This window comes from Anoplopoma fimbria, chromosome 13 (assembly GCF_027596085.1).
Source record: "Anoplopoma fimbria isolate UVic2021 breed Golden Eagle Sablefish chromosome 13, Afim_UVic_2022, whole genome shotgun sequence".
NCBI classification, from domain to species: Eukaryota; Metazoa; Chordata; class Actinopteri; order Perciformes; family Anoplopomatidae; genus Anoplopoma; species Anoplopoma fimbria.
Window position 1 is genome coordinate 12,693,862 of NC_072461.1, and position 24,659 is coordinate 12,718,520.

Consider the following 24,659-nt stretch of genomic DNA (forward strand, 5'->3'; position numbering starts at 1 on the left):
ATCCATCATGTGACTAAGACATAAGCTCGAATAATAAAACTACATTTTGACTCACTGTCTCCTGTCATGTTTGAGAGACATGTGACCTGCCCAGGGGTCAACCACAAATGAATTCTCCTCTCAGACCTTTTACAAAACCCTGTCTTAGATAAAGTCCAATAATATAGAAATGCATGTTTGCATGGAGCTTTGAGGGCGTCAGGTTGGACACTGTCCTTGGTCCTATATGGTCCTCCAGTGTCCACAGGTTGACAGCATGTGGTCCTGATGTTTTACAGGTTTCCTCTGTTGTTGTGATGCATTTATACAAACAGGAAGCCAGATTTTCAGAATAAGTGACACACACATCAATTTAAAATAAAATTGTAAGCAATATATTCTGCAATGTGTTTAATGTAGTTACTACTTACTTTTCAGATAAAGACGTGCTTCCCAACCTTCTCTATGTTGTTCTCTTTATACATCCATGGTTTGGCCACAAAATAAAGAGAACCACGAGAGATACGTTGACTTGCATATCTAAACGTGCCTATATACAAATGAATATACTGTATTTCTTTGTCCTCTCTCTTCTCTTTAACTCCAGCAAAGAAAACCTGTCTTTTGATAAGATAAGATAAGATGATGCAGAAAGAGAGTGAGGAGTGTCCCATGGATGTCCCCAAATGGACGAAGCTTTTCAGAGAGCCTAAATCATGAAATAAAATGATAATTACCTTTTACATGAGAGAGTTCACACTCCATATTGCTCTCCATTTTAGCAAGTGTTTTCTGAGTGATTGGTGCATTTGTCAGGTGGGTTTTCGGGAGAAATGGCATCCTCTGATACGCCACCTCCATTTATCCGGCAGTGGAACACGTTCTCATTCCAGCTCGTCTCATACTCACGCTTTTTCAGACCACTTGCCGTCACTCTCTAACGCACCGGTTAGCCCAGCGCGCAGTCACAATATTCAGTGATGGAGTCTCTGCCCTTCCTGTGGACCATCTTGACTCTTTTTAGAAATACAAACATATAAAGTCTCTCCTGCTGCAAGAACCAAACTAAACTGACTTTTTAGAACCCTTTCATGGGTTTTCTTTTCACTTTTACAACACAAAACATTGATAATCTGATCCTGTTATCACAATGTGCTTTGTGTAAAGATGTCAGGAGTCAGAAATGACTTACATTTAATTACGTCTGAGGTTCTGTAAGTCACACACTGAGGACATGAAGACCTAATATGTCTGCCAGTCCATTTATTTGGTAACAAATGATTCAAACAATAAAATGAAATACATATAAAAAATAATTAAAACATGCATGTCCAGGTAGTCAAGTGGTTTCCACACATACCATGCAATCCCCCTTGTTCCATTCCCCACATCTACCATCCATAAACAAAAGGCTAAAAAGCTGGATAAATATGTTTAAAATACAAACTAAATAAATCTTAAACAATAATCAAAGTATCAAGATAATATTATGCTCTACTATTCTTTACTTAACTCTGTGACTTTGTCCAGCGTTGATCTCGTCTCGGAGTCGGCTGAGCTGCTTCTGATGGGTCTTCCTGTGTTCCAGCTGTTTTCCGGACGACGGAAACATTAAAAAACCACATCACAGACACACAATCGTTCAGATATCTAAAAAAAAAAACATCATGCCATTTGTCTGTTCCAGCTCTGTATGTAGCAGTAGTGTTTTTCAGATACACCTCTCTTCACAATGACATCCTCATCTCCATGTGGTCTGCTGCTCCTCCCCCAAACAATGAAGAAGAATCAGATCTTTAAATGGCCTCCATTCTGAAATTCTTGACACCAGAGATAATGATATTCTGTGAGTGTAAATCACACTGAATGATGACTGAGTGTCCATATCTATCACAGACCATATCCTACAATTTAATGCATTTTCAAGAAGTTCATAACGAAGCTAAAGAGGATACTGCGTTTAAAATATGTTTTGTGCTATCAATATTCAACACAACGCAGCCTTTACTGAGAAATAAATCCCACCTCAGAGCTTCTGTATGTAACGTTCCTCTCCTCCCAACATGTTCACAGGTGTGAAACAAATATAAGCACCGGGCTTGTCATGCAACACAAGAGACAGTAAATATCATGTAATAATAATACCCTTTTATATAATTTAAAGTTATATTCATAGTAAGTACTGACTCTGGGAAGTGTATTTCAGAAAAATTTAAACTAAATCCTGTTCTACAAAGTCCAGTACAGTAATTAGAGACAAAAACGCCCAAAAAAGAAGAAGAAGAAGACACAGAAAAGTGGAGAATTCCGTAATGTACATGAATAAAATGACAAATACAAGCAGGATTTGGACACAAAGTTTGTAAACACCAATCCACTTGCATCCGTCCATAAATTAAAGCAGAATAAATAAGATCATCAAAATAATCAGAACAATGTTGCACATATAAAACCAACATGGGCACCTGAACTAAAGCGTGGTTGTTTGTACTGATAAAATATCTTTCATTTCCATTTATTTTATTGTTCTGTGACACTGGGATCTGGCATCTGCCGGCAGAAGTAATAGTGAGACTTCGTGGCCAATTGTATCACATTAAAAACAAGAATTCTGAAAAATAACAATTATTCTGACAATAGTTTTATTGAGCCTATGAATTGGCTAAAGAAGAAAGACACGCCGCACACACTTGTTTCCAATACGGTGGTGGGATAATTCAATCAATCCACCATTAATCTGTAAATAATCATCAGGATGTTTGTCCCTTGAGTGGCAGTAGATCTTATTTGGAGGAGTGGATCGGACTTTATTCTGCTGGATTTTTGTTGCGTTCCTTCCATTAAGGATTGGATGGCTGCCAAATTCCTGCAACTGAGGACAGATAAGACTGAAGTCTTGGTTATTGGTCCTGATCATAATTGTAAGAGTGATCAAAAAATAGTTGAACAACTCATCCACACCCTAATTTCCTCCTGCCTAGACTACTGAAATGACCCTTTTGTTACGTAATTTAATTTCAGACTCTATTGATAACTTTAACATCCCTACATGGTCCAGCTCCGTTTTACATTTCAGAACTCCTTACCCTTTATAGACCCCTCTGAACACAAAATGAAATGCTGTTCAGGGTGGACAATGCTTTTGCTGTTTTAGGTCCCAGGCTGTGGAACAAACTCCCCATCAATGTTAGCGCCTCAGATTACAAAGCTTCTGAAAACCCACTTGTACAGAGAAACATTTAAGACATTTAAAAAAAATGTCTTAAATGTTCCATTTCATTTTGATTTATCTCTGATTTGATCACTTTTTAAAATTCCTGTTTTAATTGCATATTCTTTGTATGATCTTTTAATTTTTTGGTGAAGCATCTAACTCTGGTTTTGAAAGGCTCTGTAGATATAAAGTTAATTGTTATTATTATTTTCGTTATTATACAACCATTACCAAGGGTTACTCATGAACGTAATCATTAAATCTGTGGAACGATAAGTTTCTGCACGTTGATTGTAACTGTGGGTCTCTAAATGATTGCGTGTGTCATGGGATCCAATAATAAAATCCAATGAGAAAAGTTTATGCCCAATAAGTATACAACTGTCAAAATACTTATTTCAGAAATCTTTATTTGCTACAATTTCAGCTCATGGAAACAGAATTTCAGAGAAAAGTAAATCCACACAGACAAAAAAATGGTGTTAATGACCTTAAATGACTTAAACGGCATCTGATAATAAGCACAAAAACATTTGCAAAAAAAAATAAATCACAGTTTGACATCATACAGCTTATTAAATGTTATCCTCCAAATGATGCAGACAACAAAATCAACATTTAAACTGACAGCGATGACCCAATGTATAATGTTGACTAAATAATCCCATTATTAAAAACAACAAACATGATAAAGGGCATTGACTACACGATGGCTCGAGAAAGACGTCCTCTCTAAAGGCTAACAAAGTTAGTTAAAAGTGTAACATGAGAGGTGATTACATAATTAGATGGATCTATATGAAAAAAGACAACACGCTGATATTAAGACCTGAGTTCTGCTGATAGTTGCAAAGCAAGAACATGTTTTGGTAATTTTTCTTGATCAAAGTACATAAACAAGCTTTACAAAATAACTGGTTCCTTTCTAGAGTAAAAAACATAGAGCATATCACAAATTTAAAAAAGACTCATTCATTTGATTTTTACCAAATTTTGAAAAATAATTGGATCTTGTTACATGTTGTCGAATAAAAAAATACCAAAACCTAGATTTGTTGCATCACACGATGCAAACTGGACATTCACATTTTTACAATATAAACATAATAATTCCCCACTTGTAAGAATTCTCAGGTCAAATGCTAATTATGGCTTTTAAGAAACGATCAAAGGAAATGCAACGTGGTCGCAGCACAAGTTTGCTCATCTGTATCTGTATCTGTGTGCAGACTTCCATGAACCCAGTCTCTTTATGATCACACTGGGTGTTTTACCTCAAAAATATAATTCATGTTCACATACAAACTGGGAAAAGGCAAAAACACTTTTCAAATATTCTGATTATTAATTAAGTATTTAAACAATGGACCTTCATTGTGTAGCTTTAACATTCAGTGGTATCATGGCCTTACCGTTTAGAGGTCTTTTAAAAAAGGGACAGTGGGTAGGATTTGCATGTCATTATAATGGTCATGATGGCATAAGTTCTTGTTTGAAGAAAAATGAGACACGCAGGTGAAAATAGTTGTGAGACACACTGCCCCCAGGTCAGATGAAGGGGGTAGAGAAGAAAAACAGCAGAGGCCCTTAAGCAGGACCATGTTACTTTCACGTAGTTACCCCTGGATTCCACCAGGCGGAGCACTTTGTCACTTTACATTGAGCCTGCACACTACAAAAGCTTGCATTAAAACATTTAGTATGAAAATATATATATATAAAAACTTTTTTGCATTTCCCAGTTTAGTGACTGCACAAATCCAATTTTGTGTCATCGTCAACAATCGTATTCTAAACATCCTAAACTCTGCTGAGACGCTTAGACTTGCGAGCTGTAGTCGCCTCAGTACTTTTTCTCTTCTGAGATGAGCGAGTGGTCTTCTCTTCTTTGGACACTTTAGCTCTGCGGCGTCTGGATTTAGACTGGGGTGTTATTATCACTGACGGAACCGACCTCCCTCTTAAAACTCTCTTCCCAATCACTGTGGGTTCCTCTTCCTCGGACGTATTCTGCTCGTATTCCTCGTCCTCTTGGCTTGAACCTGCCGTCTCTACCTCTTTATCTGAATCTGAAGAACATTCGGCTTTCTTCTCGTCTTGGTCCTCCTCTGATGCTACTGCAACCTTTTCCTCCCCCTCAGTGTCTCCCTCAGTCTCATCTCGCTCAGCCTCGTTGCTTTCCCTATAATCCACTTTTGGCATTTTTCGTACGGATCGTCGAGGGGAGTCGTCTTCCTGTCTTCTGGATCTTGGTGACGGTGTGGCAGGTGACTCTTTTTGTGTGCTCCTATGTGCTCTTGCTGTCACAGCTGGAGCTTCTTCCTCTTCAGCGATGGCGGTGTCCGATCCCACTTCTTCAGCGGCAGTAGGTCGTTCTACGACTGCGGTTTCCTCTTCCTCAGCTGAGTTAGTCTCTTCTACCTCAGCTGATGGAGGTAGGACAGTGTCAGAACCACTCCCATTCACAGCTTCCACAGGGTTATCCTCCTCTTCAAGCACGGCTGCTTCCTGTGTCGATGCATCCTTCGTCTGCTCTGCGTCCCCCACGGTAGACTCTTCCTCAGCCGCATTATCAGCTTCTTCCTCTTCCACATCTTTGTCTTTCTCTGTTTCCTCTACCTCCATCCCTTTCTCCTCGGGTGATTCCTTCCCCGCCTCTTCTTCCTCTCCTTTAACCTCTACAGCAGGAGTCTCTTCTTCTTCTTCCTCTTCCTCCTGCTGATGCTTTGTGCGAGCTCTTTTGGATTGACACCTAGGTGTGGCAGCAGCAGACTTTCTTCCCTTCCTCAGAACTCTTGTTTCTACTGCAGGCTCAACTTCTTCTGTGCTTTTCTCTCCAGGTGCCTCTTCCTCTTGCACATCATCTTGTGGTTCTGTTTTTTTGCTTCTTGTTGTGGCTCCCACTGTCTTTTCACCACTTGATCCAACAGTTGGTGCTTCTTCCTCATCGGTAACCTTTCCCTCGTCTGTATTAGGCGTCTCTTCAGCTCCTTCCCCAACAGAAGCCTCTTCCTGTACATCTGCACATGTTTCGGAAACAGCAGACTGCTCCTCTTCCACTGTCTCTTGCTCAGTGAGTGATTCTCCGGAATCAGCTTCTCCCACTATGCAGAGTTCTGGCTCTGCATTTCCTTCATCCCGAGCTGCATCCTCATCACCATCCTTTTCTTCAATCTTCTCATCCCTGCTTTCCTCTATTTCGTCTGTCTCTTCAGGTGAAGTGGTTTCTTCTTCTTCTTCTTCTTCCTCAGTCTGACACTGTGTGCGGGCTCTTTTGGATTTACGTCTAGGTGTTGCGGCAGCAGGCTTTCTTCCCTTCCTCAGAACTCTTGTTGCTACTGCTGGCTCATCCTCTTCTGTGCTTTTCTCTACAGGTGCCTGTTCTTCTTGCTCATCATCATGTTCCTTTGTGGTTTTGCTTCTCCTTGTTGCTCTCACGGTCTTTTGGCCACTTCTCAGAACTCTTTCAACAACTGGTGCTTCCTCATCAGACGCATCTTTTGCCTGCTCGTCCTCTGCTGTCAACGTTGTCGCCGCTTCTCCAGCAGCACTTTCTTCCACTTCAGATGTGGAGGTTGACTGTTCTCCCTCGACTGTATCTTGTGTTGCGACTGCTTCGTCTACAACAGACAAGGTCTTTTCCTCATCGGCATGTTGTCCAACTGAAGCCTCTGAGTCCTCCTCGGCAACTGTCTCAATACTGTCGACCTGTCCTTCCTCCTGAGTATCATGTTGGTTGACAACTTCCTCTGCCACAGTATCCGCTTTCTCTAAGGCTGTTTCTGCTTCTATATGTTCTTCTTGTTCAGTTGGATCCTTGTCTTCAAGGCTCTCTCCTTTCTCCTGATCAGTCATCTGTTGTTCTTTCTCTCCTTCATCTTCCCCTCCCACCTCAACTGTTGTAGATTCCTCTCCTCCCTCTTCTTCTTCTTCTTTGAGTTGCTTGCGGGTTCTTTTTGGTGTACATCCCTGTGTGACAGGGAGAGATTTCTTTCCCGTCCTCAAAGCCCTGACTTGAATTGCCGGTTCCTCTTTCTGGATTGTTGAAGCTACCTCCTTTCTCACGTTTCTCGGTCTGCCTCTGGTTTTCGGCGTGGCTGCGACTGCTTTAGCTGTCTCCTCATCTCTACCCTCCTCTGTATCTTGTTTTACGACTGCTTCCACCTTATCCCCACACCCTTCCTCTGCAGACACAGGAACATTCTCCTGTGCCACAGTTTCTTCCTCTTTCGTTGTTTCTTCCCTCTGCTCCTCTTCGGTCTCAGCAGCAGTCTTTTGTACAGAAGGACCCTCCTCTGTAGCTGCTGTTTCATCATTTACATCGTGATGGGGTTTTTGCAGGTCCACTAAAACCACTGTTACTCTTCGGAGATCAGAAAGCTGGCTTGCCATGTCCTCACTCTGTTGCTCCTCTGCTGATGGTGTTGCCTCATCTCCACCAGGTAGAAGTACAGCTGAGTCAGTGGGCTCTGAAGGTAATGGTGGGTCTGTCTCTCCTTGTACTAAATCATCTTCAGCAGCTGTCACTACAGATGTTTTCTCTTCCTCTTCAGCCATCGCCATTGCTCCTTCCTCAGACTCTCCTTTTTCCACCTGTGCAGTAACAAGATTGTCATTCTCCACCTCTATTTTATCCTCCTCTGGGGCTTTCCCATTGTCCGCTTCAGTTGGTGGATATTCGGCTGAATCCGGCCCTGCCTCCTCTTTCTCCTGTACCTCTGCTTCTTCAGCTGATTCCTCTGGTCCCTCTTTCTTTTTCTGGAGTTGTTTGCGGCTTCTACAAACAGACTTCCTTCCCCTTCTCATAATTCTTGTTTCTACTGGAGGTTCAAGTTCCTCCTCATCTTCCTCTTCGTCTGGCTGCTTTTTGCTTCGTCTGGACCTGTTTTTTGGCGAAGCTTTGGACATCTTTCCACCACTCTTCAGAGATCTGGTTGTGGCAACTGGTGGTAGTTCCGCTTCCTCAGCCCCCAAAGCTGGTTTATTTTCTTCACCTGATGCCTCTACCTGCCTTTCTGCAGATGTTTTGGATATGCCCTCTGATTGATCTTCCATTGCATCTAGTCCTTCCTCTGCCACAGTATCCGCTTTCTCTAAGGCTGTTTCTGCTTCTATATTTTCCACTTGTTCAGTTGGATCCTTGTCTTCAAGGCTCTCTCCTTTCTCCTGATCAGTCATCTGTTGTTCTTTCTCTCCTTCATCTTCCCCTCCCACCTCAACTGTTGTAGATTCCTCTCCTCCCTCTTCTTCTTCTTCTTCTTCTTCTTCTTCTTCTTCTTCTTCTTCTTCCTTGAGTTGCTTGCGGGTTCTTTTTGGTGTACATCTCTGTGTGACAGGGAGAGATTTCCTTCCCGTCCTCAAAGCCGTGACTTGAATTGCCGGTTCCTCTTTCTGGATTTCTGAAGCTACCTCCTTTCTCACTTTTCTTGGTCTGCCTCTGGTTCTTGGGGTGGCTTCGACTGCTTGTTTTTTACTTCTTGGTGTTCTGGTTTCAGTAACTGTAGGTTTCTGCTCCTCAACATTAACCCCTTCTTTAGCTGTCTCCTCATCTCTACCCTCCTCTTTCTGGATTGTTGAAGCTACCTCCTTTCTCACGTTTCTCGGTCTGCCTCTGGTTTTCGGCGTGGCTGCGACTGCTTTAGCTGTCTCCTCATCTCTACCCTCCTCTGTATCTTGTTTTACGACTGCTTCCACCTTATCCCCACACCCTTCCTCTGCAGACACAGGAACATTCTCCTGTGCCACAGTTTCTTCCTCTTTCGTTGTTTCTTCCCTCTGCTCCTCTTCGGTCTCAGCAGCAGTCTTTTGTACAGAAGGACCCTCCTCTGTAGCTGCTGTTTCATCATTTACATCGTGATGGGGTTTTTGCAGGTCCACTAAAACCACTGTTACTCTTCGGAGATCAGAAAGCTGGCTTGCCATGTCCTCACTCTGTTGCTCCTCTGCTGATGGTGTTGCCTCATCTCCACCAGGTAGAAGTACAGCTGAGTCAGTGGGCTCTGAAGGTAATGGTGGGTCTGTCTCTCCTTGTACTAAATCATCTTCAGCAGCTGTCACTACAGATGTTTTCTCTTCCTCTTCAGCCATCGCCATTGCTCCTTCCTCAGACTCTCCTTTTTCCACCTGTGCAGTAACAAGATCGTCATTCTCCACCTCTATTCTATCCTCCTCTGGGGCTTTCCCCTCGTCCGCTTCTGTTGATGGCTCTGATCCCAGCTCTTTTTGATCTTCCACTGCATCTTGTTGTTGCTCTGCATCTTGCATCAACTCTAAACCTTCCTCTTTTTCAGAGGCGGCTTCCTTAACCTCATCTACTATCTCCTCTATCTCCTTATCAGTCTTCTCTACAGCTGCTTCCTTTGCTGCCTCTTCCTCCACTACTGCCGTCTCCTCGACACATTTTGATTCCTCTTCTCCATTTTGCTCTTCATCCTGGATTTGTTTACGGCTTTTTTTTGATTTGCCTTTAGGTGTCTCAGTGGTAGATATCTTCCCACGTCTCAATGTTCTTGTTGTCACCGTGGGTTCCTCTGCTTCACTGTTTTCTGATTCTTGTGCATCCACCTGCTTTTTGCCTCCTGTTGATTTGCGTCCTGGTGTAGCTGTGCTTGTTTTTGTTCTACGTCTCAGAGCTCTGGTTTCAACAACTGGTGCCTCTTCCTCTTCCATGCTCATTGCCTCATCTACCTCAGCTAGTGGAATGTTCCCTTCAGCATCATCTCCTACTGGAATGTCTGCCTTTCTATCTGCACATATCTCAGTTGAAGGAGAACATGGTGCTTCCTCTGCCTTTGGAACTGTACCTTCTTGCACAACAGTTAGTTCCTCTGTTGTTATCGCTTCTTCTGTTTTGTCATCAGTCCCTTCTAGTTCCACCAGGTGGTGTTCCCCCACCTGTTTGTATTCTGCTTGCTCATCTGCTTTCTCTTCACCAGCAGAAGCTTCTGCAGGAGCCTCTTCAATCTCATTCTCAGGGACATCTGTTTTATTCTGTATCGCTGGTGTTTCAACCTCCTCACCATTTTGTTCTTTCTCAGATTCATCTGTTACGCTTTCATCCTCATTTTCCTTTGTTATGGCAGGCTCTGCTGTATCCGGAAGCTCTGTGGAACTCTCCTTCACTAGAGTGTCTTCCACCTCAGGCTCCTGTTGTTTCTCTGTCTTCTCTTCATCTTTTGGTTGTTCATCTTCTAGCTGTTGCGTTTTTTCTGATAATTCTTCCACCGTGACTACATCCTCTTCTACGGAGGTCGCTTCATCTTGTTCTCCTCCCTCAGTTACAGCTGACTCCTCCTCCACTACGTCAGTTGTGGAAACACCTTTCTCCTCTTCCACTTCAACCTCTTTCAGATTATTTGGGGCATCGTCTTCTACTTGTGGCTCCTCAGTTAAAGGTGCTGATGATACATTAGCTTCTTCTGGGACTTTTAGGGCTAGGACAGGGGCTGGTTGGTCCAACATTGTAGCTGCTTCTTCGGTTGCAGTATCAACTACATCTTCTTTTATGGAAGTCTCTTCTTGTGCTTCTCCCTCAGTTACAGCTGACTCCTCCACTACTTCAGTTGTAGAAACGTCTTTCTCCTCTTCCACTTCATCAACCTCTTTCTGTAACTCTTCAGATACTTTGTGGCTGCGTCGGGTATATTTGCGTGTGGGTGGAGGGGTATTTCCTAGAGTTCTTCCTCTCAAAAGAAGCCCTACATCCTGGGCTGAAGTTCCTTTCTTTACCACGTCCTCTGGCTTGCTGTGACGTGTAGATCTTCGTGTGGGGGTTACACTCTGTACAGTTGTTAGAGCCTTTACATTGACTTTTCCTGGTTTTCCAGCTTCACCATTCTCTGATGTTGCACGTTTTGATAGACTTGCCTCTTGTTGTGTTACTCTTTCTTCTGACTTTTCATCGGTATCCCCAACTTGAGTTCCCTCTTCCACTTTTTCCAGAGTTTCTGTTTCCTCCAAAGCTTCTTCAGAGACTGCCAGCGCTGCAGTGTCCTCCTCCCGACACTCTTCCTCAATTTCTGATGCCACGTTCTCAACTGTTATCTTTGAGTCCACCATATCCTCTCCTTGCTCTTCAGGAGCCATACTGGATATACCCTAAAAATAAACAAAGCAAACTCAATCATGAACAAGCTGCTGTACTGGTCTGTAGACAAACATTAACTGAATTAAGATAAAATAAGATAATCCTTTATTCAATTTGCAGGATTACAGCAGCAGAGAGGATAGTGCAAACAAGAGACATAGTAAAAAAACAAGATCAAAACAAGTATTATAAATAAGTAAGTAAGTAATAACACAGTAAAGAGTAAATTTGCATATACACACCAATTCAGAGACATGTAGTTCTGTCTTCTGTTGCGCAGACACTTGATCCTTGCTGGGGGATTCTGCTTCAATATCCTCAATTCTAAAAAGATTAGATACCACTTATTAATTTCAAGAATGATGTAGTGTAAGGATTTGATGGTGTGACAACAGAGGAGATTGTTGAAAAAATATCAACCGCACAAAGGAGTTGCTTTTGGAAGATAATTTGCTGCTTTCCTCTTTATTTTATTTGTTACTGTTTTTCCATGAGAATCACCTATAAATATGTTTCATCATTCAAAGGCCATAGCATATTATTATTTCCGTTTGACGGCAGCCTTTTCGGCTGATTGAGCATGTTGGATTCTCTTGTAAGCAACTGTCTTTTGTGAGACAAATAAAAGCTTCAAATTTACAAGAGTGGTTTGTTCTACAATATTTCCTACAATATTTCATATTTTGTTCTACAATATTTTCATATTTTGTTCTACAATATTTCAATATTTCATATTGTAGGACAAAGCGTTAACATGAACAATTAAAATGCTGTCATGGTGAAATGGCTCCCTGTCATAGTGGACCATGATTGCACGCTACCTACAGCAAGACTACTGAACTTTGAACTCTCCATCTCTTGAATGGACAGGTTAGATGGACATTTTTTATTTCCTACTGTAAGTACATTTATGCTGTTTTAAGGGGTGACAGGTAGGGATGCCTGGAAGTAATACCAGCAATTTATTAAAACATTTGGCCACCAAGCAGAACATAAATGTGCAGAAATGCACTGTTTTCTACTGTTCCTTATCCACTGCAGATAACGTTAGCGATGCCATTTAGCTGCAATGTGTTTTAAAGATTTTGGAACTTTTGTATTGCTGCTCCAGAAAGACAATTTGTTTACATACAAGAACAACAAAGCAATGTTAATTTTTTTCCTAATTCATTTTGTATTTTTTCTCACAAAATAATAAAAAAGATCCAATGAGAGTATTGATAAGAAACCGAACCGATAAGAGTGTCAATAAGAGTATTAGTATAGATAACATCCTAAATATACCCATCCCTAGTGACAGGGTTTCATACAGACCTGATGACTTTTTCCGACTTCTCCTCCCCAATCTTTTCTCCCATCTTCCTTCGTTTTGAGCCACTACTCCTTCCCCGGGCTGTGAGGGGCACTTCAGCCTCTGAAACAATGTTATAACATAATCATATTAAACGTTACAAACATTAATATACAACCTAAAGACCCTTTCACACAAAGATGCCAATTTGAAAAGTAAAGAAGATTCCCCATTGCACCAACTTTTTCTTTTTCATTCTGAACCAAATAAAGGCTGCATAATGCCGCCTCAGGTTATGATTTTAGATAGCAAGTCGCCGTGATGTGTAATAATATCTGGGGGGTAGAGTGTGTGTACGTGGAGTCCCGCTGGGCCAGCTGTCCAGATGTGGATTTGGCTCCGTTGTCCCCCAAATCTGTGTTTGTACCTTTTATACAGAGCAGTGATGTAGAATAACTGCGCAACATTCACACCTTTAACAGGCAGTGTGAAAGGGGCTTTTGGGGAAAATTATTAACATAGATGTTAAATGATGCTCACCTTTGGTAGCCTTCAGTACTGTCACTTCCTCCTACAAATCAAAATAACCGGGGTTATTTTTTTACTTGTAGAATAATTTGTTTCTCAAACACATGATTAGCAAATTGGGAGAAATAGTAACGTACCACAATTTCAACTGTGCATTCCATAGAGCCAGCTTCTTTTATTTGAGTGGTAATTGCCTCCATCACAACATCCTTTTCAATAATCACAATTGATTCCTCTGTGAATGATAGATTCCTGGATACTGCTGAGAAACAACAATAATGACACAAATCTTTATGTTGTCAAATATTTTTAGAAATCACCGTGGATTTTTATGTTCTAGCTCTACAGTTCAGTTTCTGTTCTTTTTCTTACCACTCTGGTTCATGGCCTGGATCTTTCTGGCGATATTGGTCCTCTGTTTGGGCCCACCTATGCTCTCCACCTCCCACAGCAGGTCTGTGTCTCCTGGGTACTGACACAGGTATTTCTCACACACTACGGAGCAGAGAACAGAGAGGAGTGTATTGACTTTACAGTAATGTACTTTTTATGCCTCTATGAAATACCAGCACAGACACTGCTGACTGTAAAACAAGTAGATTCAGGCTGTTATAAACAATTAGGTGCGCTTGCTGCCGGGTGACCTTGTGTACCTTTATACATAGATTTTGTGAGGGGGTACCTCAACCCCAGGCAGTCCTCTTTGAAACTAAGCACAAAGTCCTCCAGCATCTTGAAGCCAAAGTCTTTACCGCGCTGACATTTTCTAACAAAGATGGAGTCCATCACCGGGAGCTGATAGGTTCTGGTTCCAAAATAACTACAAAAGCTGCCTACAAGAGAAACGAAAAGCAGATTCATGAGGACATTGTCAGAAAGGAATGAAACAAATAACTGGACTAAACCAGGTGTTGTACCGATGCAAATGAGCTGTAAGCAGTATGGGCTACATGTGTGCGGATGAATGCATTGAACATCACATAAATTACCTGAGGGTTTCACTGAGTAGAAACCAACAGCCTCTCCATTATTCCACAAGATCTTTGCATTGTCTTTTTCTCCATGGCAGAGGAAGGGGAGCTCCTCAGAGCTCTTCTCCTTGGCTCGATAGACGACGCGATTGAGGATGTATAACACTATTCTCTCTCCTACTGTCTCCACCTGTGGGACAAGTACAAAACATGTTATTCTTAAAAGGGGGAGAAAAACTTTTAGTTCTTGGGCACATACATTAAGGTTTCTGGAGTGCCGACCAACACACAAACTGTGAAATAAGACAACCCAGTCCCAACACTATCTCAATATTTGGGTGCAATAGGCCTGAAATAACTTTTGGATGGCAGACGATACACAGCAGAGCGCTTCCAAATAGGAAGCATTTTTTAATGGTCTATTGATGAATATCTTATCAATAATTGCAGACTTGACATTCTCTCTCTTTAAGTAGGAGACTGTGACACCCTCTGTGCGAACACCTAAAATGAACCATTCATCCTCTTGGTCTATGATGCCAGCTGGAAAGCCTTTCGGTAAGCAATATGACGTGTGACATCTCCTCTTTTCTCTCTCCTTCTGCAATGGTGCGCCATATTTTTAAGGAGTTTAGATTACTATGTATCCTACAGTTTGCAACATTTCATTTACTTAAATTATGATTAAGATTGACAATCAACTTAAGTCTTAATTGTTGTTTGATAACCACTAATAAATAAAACAATCTGTATAGGGGCAAGTAAAAAATTGCCTTTGGGCAGTTTTATTTCTGCCCCGCCCTAGAAACCCTAACCATGACAAGGACAGTAGATTTTTTCGCAATAAGCAGGGATCCCAGTATGGGCAGGAAGGACAATTACAGCAGTCAATATCTCTAAATGACATGTGAGCACTGCGTTAAGACAGACTTTAGAAAATCCAAACTTGTTCTTTATGATCTGCAGGCATCAATAAAAGTTGCAGGGTCATTAGCACAAGTGTATTTTCACTCTACAGACAGAGGACTGTTCCTTGAATAGTTAGTGGGAGGGAGGGGTCATCAGCACAGGACAATAATACCTATAAAATGCCAATAAGTTGCAGCATCATCACTTGAGCCAAAGTTGTTTTTGTTCTTACGCTTATATCAACACTGTGCTTTTTACATTTTGTTTGGACTTTTATATTTCACTTTAGATTTGAAGTAGACATCCTCTCTCACTTGCAAAATACAGCATTATCCACCAAGTCATCATGCTTTGTAGTGTTTGTATAGTCACATTATTTTAACGTGAAACAGTTTGGCCAACCACATAAGTCAACTTATAGAATGTGGAGCAGATGCCTTTGACAGTCAGTGTGATGGCATTGCTCCAGAGTTTACACCCCTTCACAGGTGGACCTGAGATTTTGTGGACTCTAGGCTCCAGGATTTAAGCTCCCGCCTTTACATTTAAAATAGTGCCAAACTCTGTGGGCGAACCGCCTCGTGTCCACAAACATCTCCCTCATACCTCCAGTGCTCCATCTCGAGCGGGGTCTGCCGTCTTGAGAATGTCGTCCACAGCCCACCAGCGGTCCAGCAGGTACAGGGCCACGGCGGTGGACGGCTCTCCGGGAGAGAAGAGGGCCAGGATCTTCTTGATGCTGGATCCATAGAGAGGGACGAAGCCCACGCTGGTGATGTCTATGGTGACCTGTTGACAGACAGACAGACAGACAGACAGACAGACAGACAGACAGACAGACAGAGACGTCTCAGAGCACGGTCGTCAACCGCACCTCGTTCCATGCGTACAGGATTTCAATGATTTACTCGTTTTTTTAATGTTGCAGCGGGTATGCTTTTTTTCTTTTTTTGCTCATTGGTCACCCTCTGTTTGAGCTTCATGTGTCTATAGAAAAACAGCAAAAACAACACAATTATAGACCGAGATACATCGTTTAGCTGTTGTTTCAGAATAACGGGCCACGCTGTTTAGCGTGTAGGTGTGTGTGCGTGTTTCGTGCCGAGCTGTCCGTAAAGGGACAGTCAACTGGAGAGAGAAGAGAGAGAGATGCTAACTGCTGCTTCTATGCACCTCCCCACTGCTGATTTTAGAGAATCAAACTATATTTAGTGCTCCCACAGTGCTACGTTCTTATGTGAGTGCTCTACTGAATACATGTTTTATTTTATTTTGAAGCAGTGGACTTATGTTGTTATATGTGAATGATCCTTGTTTTATAATTTCCCACCACTGCGACGATTCAACGGTGAGGCTGGCAGTCGAATCAGGCTCCCCTACTTTAGATACTGTTATCATTATAACAATATATCATAATTTATTAGTTTACTTTTATTTTGTGTTAATCTTAATCTGTTAAGAAACTACTTACTAAAGCTGACAAGTGGCGTAAAAGTATAAGGCCTAAAATGAAGCACAAGAACCTCAATATTGTATTAAAGTACAGTACTTGAGTAAATGTGTACACTGGTCCCATCAGGAGTGAGCTAGGACAGCTCTGGTCCCCACCACAGATGTCCAGTGTGTGGTGGGTTTTACCTGGGTGGAGTCGGAGAGGGTGAGGTGTTCGGGGGAACAGGGGTTGCTGTAGAGGAGGTTGTCCATGTAGTTTTGAGCCATCCGTTCCAGCTCTGTCTGGCTAACGCCGGCCAGGAGGTCCACGGGGAACTTCATTCCTACACAACAGAGAGCAGTGAGGGGGAGCGGTCAGCCATTGCTGTGATCACAGAGATCTTAACACTAGAGCAGGAAGTTCTTGGAAACAATAAAATCACACCTTAATGGGGCAAACCCATGGCAACAGAAGTTTAAAATTACAAATTTGGGTCCATTACATTTTAAGGATATGGCCGGTGTTTTTTCATATTTTTCTGATTGTCAACAAATCCCCACAGAAGACCAGAACTAACAACAGCTGACAAATATTATTTCATTAGTAAAATCGCAAAGGAGTTTCTTAAACAGCTGGTCTCTGTAGTTTTTTTCAGTATCACAAACAGGAGGAGATGGCCCTGTTGGCCAACACATGACGTATTCTGCCTGACTCGTTGCTCCTTTATTAGACTGAGGTTTGAGCAAGTTCAAATCTATGGTCCCAACCACGGCTCTGAAATATCAGTAGTCTAACTGTACTGTTGGTGAATGGTGCTGTCCGTGGTGCTGAAGTATGGCAAACGGCTTTGTAATTGCGACTTCCTCTCCAAGTCCCCGGGATTAAGTTGCAACGTTCCACCTTGTTAAAAATCAAAATAAAATTGCCTACTACATTAAATTTACAGTGAAGTACCATTGCAAAAATATTTAAAAAAACGTTTTTTATTAATCATTTCTGCATGCAAAGCGATAGTAGCGTTACAACGGTACATAATCCAATTAGTGTCCTACATTTCTTTGAATGGAAGAGACACGTTCAATCAATAATTGGGTACCACTCTCCAATAACACTCCCTTCATAAAGTGCGTTTTATAAGTTGTAACTTTATTAATAGTTTATCAATCATTTAAAAGATTTAGTCCAGATCATCTGCAGCCCTTTTCCAGAAATGAGTGATCTAACCTGTCAAATGGAGTTCCCCAACCTTCACATCCCAACATTAGTTTTTTATTAGTAAATTATTTATCAACCATTGCTTAAGCCCACAAAATCGTTTTCTCTTTGTCATTTCATTATTGCAATTTATGTTGGTATATACACCTTACTTTTATAGTCAAATTAAATACTGGTTTGCATAAATGAAAAACACATGCCTCCAAACCGAACAGTAGTCTATTCACTTCAGAGTTTCTATGTCGGACAGACTTGAACTCAACCCGTGGCAGTGGTAACCTGATCCAATCCACCTGCCAACACAAATCCCAGTTAATCCCCAGTGATCCCTTGTGAGACTGATAAAGTGTGAAAGTTACTTTTGAAAAGGTAGCTTAAGTTAGGATAAGAAGCCAACTTTAGTTTCTTCTTACTATTTTCTAAAGCTTTACTACATTTTGATTGAGGAATATTCCCTTCCAATGAAGGAGCTCCTGTCGCTAACATGGCTAATATGTAAAATCCAGTTGAGTTTAAGTTAATAAAAACAAGTCAAACAATTACTTTAGATTACTTTTGAAGATACGGATGGAGATAACTGCGCAAAAAAGTAGCGTTGCAAACCTCCTCTAACTGTCTCTGTGTCTGTCTTTGCATGAGGGGCCGAGTTCTACTTCACTCTGACACACACACCGACTCTGGCTCAGCACAGTGTGAGACACACATCATGGAGAACAGAACAAAATGATCCAAAGTGAGGCTACATTTCCCTCCAGTAGATGCTGTGAAATCTTGTTGTCACAAATGCAATAAAACCCTCACAAGTTAGGGAGGTAAAACCAGCAATTTATCTAAACATTTGACCAACAAGCAGATCATAAATGTGCAGAAATGATCAGTTTTCTACTGTTTTGAGATCAGCTGTCCATCCTCGTCTACTGCAGGTAACGTTAGCGACGGTATACAGAGTTTGATCATAAGATCAGGCTAATAAATGAAAGCTAACCGCTTAGTTATTTTTTTTAGCTGCGACCGTATTTTAAGGATTTTTGAAATTTGTGTATATTGTAAAGCTGAGGCTGCAGCCATCACCCCTCCCTCTACCACCACTGGTCCCTTTACGCTGGCAGCTACAGGGAAGATGACACAGGACAGGGTGAAAGAGTGTAATTGGCCTGTTGCCCAGTTTATTGTCAAAGGCCTGCACTCATTCTGAACAGTGGAGTCAAAGGGATTTAGGCAACAACTGCCATAACAGTAGCCAATAGTCATTCCTGCTGCTCAAGAATGACTATTTGTTTACATACAAGAATAATGAAGCAATGTCCATTCTTATCTAAATTAATTGTAATTTTCTATTACAAAATTATCAAAAAGAACTAGTAGGAACGTCGATAAGGAACCGAACTGATAAGCAGTATCGATAAGAGTACCAGTATTGATAAAATCCTAACGTCCCTTATAAATATATATCAGATTACCAGCTGTTTGACTTTAGGGTCCGGCTTTTCGATCCTTTCAAACACCTATAATGCCCACTCCCAAGAAACACATGCTTCAATAAATACGGTAAAAAGGCAAGCGAACCCTGACCCACCGGCCACACAAACTGAGCCTCCATTACTGCAGGGGAGTGTAGGATTTAGGGCTGTAAAGTCCTAGTCGACTGGTCGACTTATTATTATTATTATATTCCTTTATTGATCCCCATGGGGGAAATTCAAGTGTTGCAGCAGCTCAACTACACAGAAACAGATAATAAATACACATATTATACAATAAAAAAATAAAAAAAATAGAATAAAAAAAAAAATAAGAATACAAATAAAAAAAAATGGTCGATACGTTCTGGGTCGACCAAAATTCTGATTGGTCGATTTTTTGCCGTGTTAATTTCATAAAGTCGTCATCAGGAGGAAAGTACCAAGTGCTAATGGGGGTGTTTTCAGAGCCCTGTTTCACAGAAAACAGCCTGTCTTCAGAGAACACCCCCTTGTTTTCACTATTTTGGATTAGCCCAACCCACTAGAGACAGGTAGATTGAAGAAGATGTTATTCAACGTCCGGTGGTTTAATTGCTGAATATTTATTTTTATTTTGAGCGTTTCATTTAAGTTTCATTTGAGTCCTCCTCCTCTACCGTCCATGTCAAAGACATCGGCAGTGTGGCAGAATTTTTCCAAAATAGATGGCGGGAAAAAAGTCGAATGTAAAATTTGCAAACAACAGTTTGCATATCACAGCTCGACTACAAACATGGCGTATCATCTAAAAACGGTAATATTTCAATATTATAGCCTATTAATATCATATTAAACATATTTCAATATTTTAGTCTAATAATCGTTTATTCGTTTTATAACTGCAGGCGCACCCGCCCGCAACAACGGCAGGATCCCTCCGATACACCCAGACCACGCTGGATGTTAAGCCTCCTCTATCATCCAAACGCAAACATGATATCACAGAAGGAATTGTCAATTTTATTGCTCAGGATATGAGGCCCATTGGTGTCGTGGAAGGCCAAGGTTTTAAGAACCTGTTAAAAGTTTTGGAACCTGGATATTCAGTGCCAGCGCGCCAGACAATCATGCATGCACTAACCGCAAAATACGAGGGACTCAAAGAGAAAGTTTCAGAGTTAATACAACACAGCGAGGCACCTTCTTGTGCTGATATCAGTATATATTTAGCCCTAGTAGGATTATGTAAAATCAGCAGGAAGTTGTAGTAGGTGCTTCCTACAGGGTTTACGACTGATACCTTCAGGGGCTGCAGGGTGGAGCTGCTTGGAACAAACTGTCAAACACGCTCTTTCACAAGGCTTCAACAGCTGTCTGTTCACATATGCTCGACAGAAATGACATGCATGAACACATGTTCCTGTTTTGCTCAACTTCACTTTACCTCTCTGTGACAGCGTGGAACACGTGTTCATCGCTGTGAAAGGAGCCTAGTGTTTTTTGCATGACAGTAGAATGCGATAGGAATTTTCGTTGCATTTCAAGCAAAAACACAAAACATACGATGCACATACTAACCGATACAGCAATACCACAGCTCACAAGGCCCGATGAGTCAGCTACCTGAAGGACCAGTTTCCTCAGGTTGTAAACTAACCACAGATGGGGAGGGGAGGGGGGGTCAATGCCTGTACATGTATGCAACATGAAAACAACCAGGGGGCATAATCTAATTAATCTCATCAGAGAGTCGATTTCTTTTTGCACCGCTCAAATTAACCCATTGATCTCCGTTTCTCTACAGCTTGGTGTCAATGTGACCTCCGTGTTCAAACAGAAACACACACAGTACAGATGTTGTATTACTAGCTTTTAACAGGACGATGCAGGGACCCTACAGTAGATGTTCCTTCTGGGTTTTCTAATACAGTTTGTAGCTTTCTGACCAGCTACAGTCAGATATGGTGTTAAAGTATCAAGTAGCATCTGTCCCAAGAACATGACACATCCCACTTGCCCTTCTTTTTCTGCCAAAGCAATACAAGTCTTTCTAAGCATCCAGTCTATTTTGTGTTGAATTCCACAGCTCCATTCATAAACCACTGTTATCCACAACAAAGTACAGACAATTGGTTCCTTAATACACATTTAAATGCACACTGAGCACAATGTTCTAACGTCAGGGGAGAATGCTGTAGGGCTGGTTGTTCTGGTTGTTGCAATTATGTTCATGACAATTAATTGTCAGCTCAATTAAAAAATTGTGACAGCCCTAGTTTTACGTGCTAGATAAATCACGCTTCCAATATTGACATTACCTCCACGAATCCTTTGTGACACCGCTCAAAGCTCTAGCATAATGAGTGCACAACCTTCAGAGGATTTCCACACAGCCGACTGGTAGTTTACTCCGCAATGATTCCGTTTTTTACTCCGAAATGTGAGCGGTACATCGGTTCCTGATGTGCATTTGCACTAAATTTGCAAGATGCAGCTGGAATTTTGTTTAGGGATTATAAAAATATAATCTTGCATTGGGAGCAAACAATACATCTAGGGCATCTGGGGACAGTCTGAACCCCATGCGACACAGACAAATCAGCCGCAGGCCCTGCGAGGTGTTTTTATGCATTTCAATTATTTTACAGATGTGGACGCCAATGAATTTATTTCATAAAAAATCCAACACAGACACATCCATTATGTATGTCCCCTGTCCCGACTTGTATCCCTCTGTGACGCACACACTGTCACTGAGCATCAGCAGCCGAGCAGAAAGTCCAGTCTGTGTTTTGTGAGAGAGAGAACGAGAGAGGGAGAGAGAGAAAACAAACCTGGCTGCTGACTGCGTGTTTGTGTGTGGATGAAAGCAGGTCCAGAGCTCCCTCAGGCCAGGGAGTAGAGAATACCACAAAATACACCCATTAACCACACACTTCTCTCTCTGGCTTTCTCTTAAACAGCTCTACATTTAGCACCGTGCTAACACTCTCAAGCTGTTAACAAGACTAGATGGTAACCTAGTATATGGCTGGACCATGTTTGGTCAATGTCTGCAGAAGTGTCATATCACATAACATGTTTAATCTACGTTTGAGTCAAATAAATGAGGACCGTTTGGCCTCGCTGGTCCTCTGGACCAGGCTTCACGGGTAGAGCACCAACTGCGTATGTATTGAGGAGGCGGTTCAGATGATAGTTTGCAGAATGTTTACTTTTCTTGTACGAAATTTTTTTATTGTGCCTTCGCCACTCTCTGCCCGAGGGAAACAAATTGAATAGAGCAACAACCAATGGGGAAACTCTCCGACTGACCGATTGTGTAACTCCACTCACTTGGCAAGTCAGAGGCAGAGTTGCGCGTTGATAGAGCGGGCCCTGCTATGCTCAGCAAAAAAAAACATGCTTTAGCAACATCTTTGATTACGAGGAAAAAGTGGAGGCACAGGTTGCCGACGTTAAATCCAACATGAACTCCAACATTACAATGACAAAAGGAGATGAACACCTTTTTATTCACAATGGAAATAGCACATTATTTACATTTGTCTCTTGTGACAAGCCTATCACAAAAGCCCGATGCTATCTTACCGCGTCCTCACAGATCTGTGTGACATAAACATTGTCCTTCGTCAGGACTGATGTTCAAAAAACACTGGGCCTAATAGAAGAACCACTGGAGCGAACACGGAAAGGTTGATGCATTCATTTCAGTGACATCACTGATCTTTCTTATAGGGGGCGCACATAGAGTAAAGGATGAGATGATTTAGGATCATGATTGTAATGTTTGACCGCCAGTTTTGAGCTCATATATTTTAGTTTTCCTCACCTACAACAGCGAGAGCTGAGCTCTGTGCATCTGGCCTTTAGGCTACGTTTACAGAGAGGATTCCATAGACCAGTTTGACCTTTGACCTGTGGGTCTTTAACATCCTGCTTGCAGTTCAGGGCTACAACTGACACCTTCTACCGAGAATGAACTGCTAGGATAAAACAAAGCTGGACATTTTGACAAAAAGACACACATATCTCAAACTGTTGGTCCACTGTGTTCCGAGGACAATGTGAAGAGGCTTCAATGCACGAGCCATTCTTCTTTCAGTGAATATGCAAATAAGCAAGCATTCAACGCAGACTTTTTAATGCAGCTGGATGAAAAAAAAAAATTGTAAAAACTGAATACATGACTGCCGAACAAGTAGCGCCGGTGCTGCAACAACGCTGAGTGCGCACTTTCATCTCATGAACGCACCACAGCAACCGAAACACGTCTTTAAGAAACTAGCGAGAGTAAACACAGTCCGTCTAAAACCGCGCGAAAGTTAAAGAAAGGGTACAGAGAGTTCCTAAAGTCACGGTAGGAATGGGACGGGGGGGACGGGGGGGGGGGCTTTCATGGGGGTGTGTGCTCTCGTGCTCTACAAGTGATGAAGGCTCTCAACTCTCGTGTCCCAACAACAGAAGCAAACACGAGTATAAGAAACAACTTTCCTACAGATTTCAGACGCGCAAACGCACCACACTGATCATTTACGTCCCTTAAGTATGTTGCGTTTTACTTCATTACAGTGCAAAACAACCAACGTGACGCTAAAAGAGTCACAGAAGTTTGAGGTCTTTAGTGTGCGCCAGTGCTCAAAAAAAGGCACACAAACAAATACTACGCAACGAGTTTTAGCCTGAAATATCTGAAAACAAAAGAATTTCTGCACGCGATGATATGTAGTTTAAAAGACAGTATTGTGTTTACGGGAAAGTGGGCTGTTACGCAGCTCGCTTCGCGGTCGGATAGGATGTTTGAACATTTTGTCCCCGATTAAAATCTACATAACTGTGTTCTGTGCGTCGTCTCCAGACAGCTCGCATAAATTAGCGGCGACTTCCAGAGCTGGTCAGTGTTCACGGTGAGCACTGCGTGTCCTCGCGACAGTCTATTATTTAATACCTGTCCGGTTTCAACTCCAGCAGATGCCGCGGCCGTCCTCCGCTCTTGTCTCCTAATTCCAAAGTGATCAGAGAACAACACCGGCCCACATACACGCAGAGCCGAGCCGAGCCGAGCTGAGCCGCGCCGCGGGGATAAGACAAGAACTCACCTGCACTCTTCCACAGGAGAGCGTCGTCTTTCCTTTAAAAAAAACCAAAAACCTCTCACTTGGTCAATTTAAATTCCGTAAACACGCTCGCGGGTTTCTTGTGTTGTTAAGGGTACGACGCTCAGTGCGCATGCTCGGCTCGGGCCGCCAATCCCGTGCAGTTTGCTTTATATAACTCAACTATAATCCAATCTAACCCCGTAATCCTAAACTCTTACGAGAGCATCTGACGCTGGCTTTATCACATCAACATCTTCAAATTGTGCCAACGTTTTGGGGTTATATTGGGATATGACCATGTTTACAAACCCATGACAAACTATTATCAAACCCGCATGAATTCATTTCAATTATTACAGGTGATCCCAGAATTTAGAAAGTTCAAACATATGCCTTAACATATGATTATTTTGCAAATTTGTACAAAAATGATGTGTGGTTCATGCAGAACGTAAATATACATAGAGTTTAATATTTCATTCTCTGTATACAT

General features: G+C 41.9%; 1 protein-coding gene across 2 annotated transcripts; it reads right to left on the reverse strand.

Moving 5' to 3' along the window:
* Positions 1–3,615: 3,615 nt before the first annotated feature.
* LOC129101624 (uncharacterized) lies at positions 3,616–24,186 on the reverse strand. Of its 2 annotated transcripts, none has more exons than XM_054611511.1 (11): positions 24,167–24,186; positions 16,617–16,753; positions 15,585–15,767; positions 14,088–14,259; positions 13,752–13,931; positions 13,471–13,593; positions 13,236–13,360; positions 13,111–13,141; positions 12,594–12,693; positions 11,522–11,603; positions 3,616–11,290 (listed from the first exon to the last, which is right to left on the reverse strand). In XM_054611511.1, the coding sequence occupies exons 2-11, from the start codon at positions 16,749–16,751 to the stop codon at positions 4,994–4,996; spliced, it is 7,428 nt and encodes a 2,475-aa protein (XP_054467486.1). In that variant the 5' UTR covers positions 16,752–16,753; positions 24,167–24,186; the 3' UTR covers positions 3,616–4,993. The 2 variants fall into 2 exon arrangements, with proteins under 2 accessions (XP_054467486.1, XP_054467485.1); XM_054611510.1 differs by lacking the exon at positions 24,167–24,186 and adding an exon at positions 24,016–24,104.
* Between the last annotated feature and the right edge of the window lie 473 nt (positions 24,187–24,659).

Coding starts and splice junctions, on each gene's coding strand:
- LOC129101624 (XM_054611511.1), bottom strand. CDS start 16,751: ATGAAGTTCCCCGTGGACCTCCTGGCCGGCGTTAGCCAGACAGAGCTG. Junction 15,768..16,616: donor CCCTCTCCGACTCCACCCAG/GTAAAACCCACC, acceptor GTCTGTCAACAG/GTCACCATAGACATCACCAG. Junction 13,142..13,235: donor AATGCACAGTTGAAATTGTG/GTACGTTACTAT, acceptor TTTGATTTGTAG/GAGGAAGTGACAGTACTGAA.